This window comes from Momordica charantia (assembly GCF_013281855.1).
Source record: "Momordica charantia cultivar OHB3-1 chromosome 8 unlocalized genomic scaffold, Mcharantia_2.0 BLBB01000008.1, whole genome shotgun sequence".
NCBI lineage: Eukaryota > Viridiplantae > Streptophyta > Magnoliopsida > Cucurbitales > Cucurbitaceae > Momordica > Momordica charantia.
The window spans coordinates 17,812,454-17,817,387 of record NW_028275166.1 but is presented as its reverse complement, the minus strand read 5'-3'; the positions used below and the strand labels follow the sequence as shown (position 1 = coordinate 17,817,387).

Below are 4,934 nucleotides of genomic sequence, written 5' to 3'. Positions count from 1 at the left end.
AACTTATTATCCGTCCATTTTAATATCTACCAACAAATTGAGTATTAATTTTCTATCTACATGTTGATATTTCCATCCATGTATCTATGGGTTCGAAATTAACATTCGAAAAGATATGAAAAACATCACAAAAATATCACAATAATATTAATATTAATCACTTCAACCAGAGCTAAATGCATACGTTGATTTCAATATTTTTTATGAATTTTTTTATTTTCAACATTTTAACAAAAACAGTACAGTAAAAAAAAAGTAAATTAAAAACTTTTTAGGCAATTGAGTTGCTTTTATCTCTGCCCTTTTGATGCCACTTTTTTTGTTGTGGAGTTATAAAAAGCTGCTTGGCTTTTTGTGTGATGACAGTTCAACACTTATCTGCAGCAGAGAGAGGTTTTTCAACAGCTGACAAAAATGGCTGTTTCAGAGGCCCACAAATTACCATTCAACCTTCTCCTCATTGGTTTTCAACTCTTTATTTCCTTTTTCTCCCAACAAAATGACAAACAAACCCATCCCCCAATACCTTCAAACAGTTTTCACAAATTTCACCACAAGTTCTATAAAAATGCATACATGCAAAACTAATAAGATCAGTTTTTTGATTTCTAAATATTTATTTAGGTACACATTATAGTTATTATTGGTACTGCTACTGCAGCTACTACTTCTCACTCACTTCTGTAGTACTAACTAAGCTTTTCCTGGATCACATACATTTTTATATATATATGTACATCATGATTCAGACAAACTTCAAACTGGAGACAAAATGCCACCTACTTCTTAAACATTACAAATACACATAAAAATTTCAAGTCGTTTTTGTCTTCGAACTCGTGGGAACAGCCATAGAAGCTACTTTTTCTTCTCGGTCGGATGGGTCTAGTGATTTATACAGATTTGTAACAGAAGGATGGACACGATGCAGTTGTATGTATCGTCCGGATGAGAAGTGGGAACAATTGTTGATATGAATTGTTGGTTGGTTCCCTTTTACGAGCTTTCATGGAATTTGATTGATCTGGACAATGCAGCTGGGTTGACTTGCAAGACTGGGGAAGGTTCGGCTTTGTGATTCTTTTCGTCACCCTTTGGTTGATGGAAGGCCTTGAAAAGCCCTTCGCTGACTGAATCAGTCTTGTCATTCTTGATCCCTAAAGTTGCCCATATAGAGCTTTTTGCTGCTTCTCCTGGGTCATCGATCCTCAACGTTTTCGGAATCCAGAGGCATCTCTCAGCTTTGTTCTCATTTTGCTGCTCGTCCTCCCCAGAATCACTTGGCTTATTCACATTCTCGTCTCGCGAATGTTTCCCCAAGGTTGGAGAGTTTGGAGCATGGTTTTGGGCAACAAGGTTCAAAGATGGCGGCTGTGGAAGCCAAGGGATGGTCCAGGCACCGGGTACGGTACAACCCCAAAATGGCGCGGTTGGATAGAAGGGCATAGGGAAGCCTGGTGGATAGAAAGTTGGAGGTGGAACAGGAGAGCTCCATCGTGGTGAATTCCAAGGGTAAGGCCATGGAGCCCCAGGGAAAAATGGAATCTGAGGTGGTAAAAATCCTTGACAATTATGAATCACTTGTTCTTGTGGCCCAGCTTTACCTTCTTCACTATTTATAAATGATGGAGTTGCAGCAGATTCTTGAGACTGATCATCATTCTCTCCATTCTGATTAGGCGGAGCAGGAATTTTCAGAGCTTCGGGTTTATGAAAGCCGTTTCTAGTGCCATTCTGTCTTGTTTTATCAGCAAGGTTCAAAATGGAAGCCATTGATTCACAAAGAGGAGTGTCTGAACCAAATGCCAACACATTCCCATTAGGTTTGAGTGCAGAATGATGGATAACGTTGGTAACATTGTTTCGAGAATGCTGAAGTGCTTCTGAAACAATAATCTGACGCTGGTGTGAAGCGGAGTTCTTGTTCTTACGACGTCCTGCCCCCACAGGAACGTTCCTCATCGTCCCCCCAGCAGTCCAATATCTTTGACAGTTCTTACAAAAGTGCCGTGGTTGGTTCACATTGTAGTTGTTATAGTAACAGAACTTGGTATCCATGCTGTTACAGCGGGGGCAAGGAAGTATCTTATCGGGTTTTTTGAGCGTCTTCTCTTGCGAGTTACTCGTTTCATTCTGTTCATCAGTCTTTGTAGTACTAGAAAGATTACTTTCCTCACCAGATGGTACTTTAGAATTCTCCGATCTCACCGCAGAAGTATCCGAATTTGTGAACTCTTCGGTCGAGACAGACATGGCTCTATCTCCATCCTCTTGCTCAGTTCCACCTGATTTCCCTCCCATGGGTTCCTAATATACCAAAGACAGATACCAAACAAAATTCCTTTATGAACACATAAAAAAGAACATTACTAAATTTAAGCAACATGCCTAGAGCTCACTGGCACAAGAATCTCCTTATAAACTCACTAATCTTAACCCAAATTCTGAAAATTCTGCACAGCCTATTATGGAAATTACAGAAGAAAAGTACCTACCACTCAATCCACTATACAGGACAAGAATTCCAAATTGATAAACCTGAGTATTCAATTCAATGAAAATCTAAAATTCTCAGAACAGAACCAGAAACACAGAGACAAAGATCTCACAAAATCCACCGAGTAAAAACAAATATCCATTAAAATACCAATCAACAAAAATCAAGACAATCAAACGAGAAAACAAATTAGAAAGAAACCTAATTAAATTTCCCAGAACAGGTGAAGATATATTTAGTCAACAAAATCAATCCGACGAATATCGAACCAGTGAAATTTTCGCCATTAAAGCAAATGAGAATGTAAAAAACCATTGGAGGCAAATCCACACCTTCTCGGCCTCCAGATCTTCACCATCTCCGTCGGTATTGCCTTCCGGAGATAATCTGGAAGAAGGAGAATCGTGGTCGTGACTAACGGCGGCGTAGTTACCGTCGGCGGCGGAAACAAGAGTAGCTAAAGAAGAGGACGGTGGAGGAGTGGCCGGAGAAGCCTCCGGCGGAGCAATCGTCTTCCCGAAGAGCTTAATCGCGGGGTCCTTTGGCTCCGACATTTTTTTCTTTTTTCTTTTTTCGTTTTTTTTGCTATTTTATTTTCGGTTTTATTTTTTCTTTTGGAAAACAAATCCAAAAGAGAGAGAGAAATCTGACACGAGTGAAGTGTCAGCGTGGAGAAATTTTACATCCTACTAGGAGAACTCCGCTTTTTCCCTATTTTCTTTGTTTTTTTAGTACGCTTTTTCCCTATTTTCAAATTTTATCTATTATTTTATTTTAAGTATTTGATTAATATTCCTATAATAAATAAATATCGTACTATTTCATGATTTACAATTTCAACACCAAATCTCGTTATTCTATTATATAAATATTTAAAAAAAGAAATTGATGTTTTTCGATAATAAAATAGGTCAGTATGATATATATATATATATATATATAATTTCAAATGGAAAATAAATATAGGTTTTGTAAACGACGACGTATTGTTTATCGTATAGGGTTCTTTTTTTCTTAAATATTGGTCGCACTGGGTGTGAAATGCCACGTCAGCAGAAGTGGGTGATTCTCAGCCACAAGCTTGTTTGTGGCCTTGAAAAGATCTTCTTTCTTTCCTCTCTTTTTGATTTTATTCTTTTGCTGTTTGCTTTTTTTTTTAGTGCAAAAAATATTTTAACGTCGTTTTTCAATCCTAGTCAGCATTTCTTCTCCTTGGGATATATCCGCTTCCTCACCTAATAACCAGCGAATTGCGAAAATTACTGCAAAATATTTCCAAAAAATAGAGGCCAAGTATGGAAATCTCAAAATTACCCTTAATTTAGCCCAAAACACTGGCGCCTATACTTGTAAGAATTTATAGTAGGTGTCCCTATTTGTCACCCGATATTGATATTGGAAAATAGTCAAATGATATTTGATAGTGAAAAATGTTAATTTATATTATTCTAACTATTTTAGTTTCATATTGGACAGTTTTACCCATATATTTACTTATTAGTTTTAAAATAAAAATATCCTAACTCCCATTATCTCTCCTATATTCTATGGGTCCTTGATTCTAGTTTTTTTTTCTAACCTAGAATTAGCCAATTATAAGGAGACATCACAGGACTCTATTAGAGAGAATCTATCTGGAGTTGAAAAAGGGAGAAGATGTGAAAAATTGATGGAATTGAGCACAGAACAATGGTGGGGCAATGAAAGAAATGAGTTGCAAGTGGTGTGGCGGCAGGTGGAGGGTAAAGGAGAGGGAGGTCTATATGTTAAGTTTCCATAATCTGTGTACCTTTTCGGTGTGAGGTAGAGTGCTTTATATTTTTGTATTAATTGGGAACCTTATTTTTTCACAATATCTGTATTTCTTTAATTGATCTTGTTCACTGTATTTGTTACTCTCTCCTTATTTTTATATTTTTGTATTAATTGTTCACATAAATACACCTCTCTCCACCGTATTTGTTGTTGTATTTGTTCTTCTCTTCACCGTATTTGTTGTTGTATTTGTTCTTCTCTTCACCGTATTTGTATTTGTTATTCTTGTATTTTTGTGTTCACCGTACTTGTTATACTTTTGTTTCTTTGTTCACCATATTTGTTGTTCGTATTTGTTGTATTTTTATTTATCTGTTCACCGTATTTGTTGTTTTTGTTCATCCATTTGTTCTAGCTTGAGTGTTTAGTATTTGTATTTCTAATTACATTTTGTTTATAAATGTTTATTAGATGTTTTTTTCCTTAGATCTGTTACTATAATTATCTCTAAAATTGGTTGGAAAACTATTTGAATTTTTTAAAAATATAGGTAGGATTCTAAAAATATTTGAATTATCCTATAAACATAGTTAGGTTTGGATTCTCCTATGAAAAGTAAAAATAACAAATTCATTTTAAAATTATTTTAGAAGAGGGTAATTTCGTCCTAAAACATTAGTAC

At 36.0% G+C, this 4,934-nt stretch overlaps 1 protein-coding gene across 1 annotated transcript; it reads right to left on the bottom strand.

Annotated features, from left to right (window-relative positions):
• Positions 1-577: 577 nt before the first annotated feature.
• CDF2 (cycling DOF factor 2) lies at positions 578-3,176 on the bottom strand. Its single transcript, XM_022301092.2, has 2 exons — positions 2,830-3,176; positions 578-2,307 (listed from the first exon to the last, which is right to left on the bottom strand). Exons 1-2 carry the CDS (start codon positions 3,049-3,051, stop codon positions 997-999), a joined length of 1,533 nt encoding a protein of 510 aa, XP_022156784.1. The 5' UTR covers positions 3,052-3,176; the 3' UTR covers positions 578-996.
• Between the last annotated feature and the right edge of the window lie 1,758 nt (positions 3,177-4,934).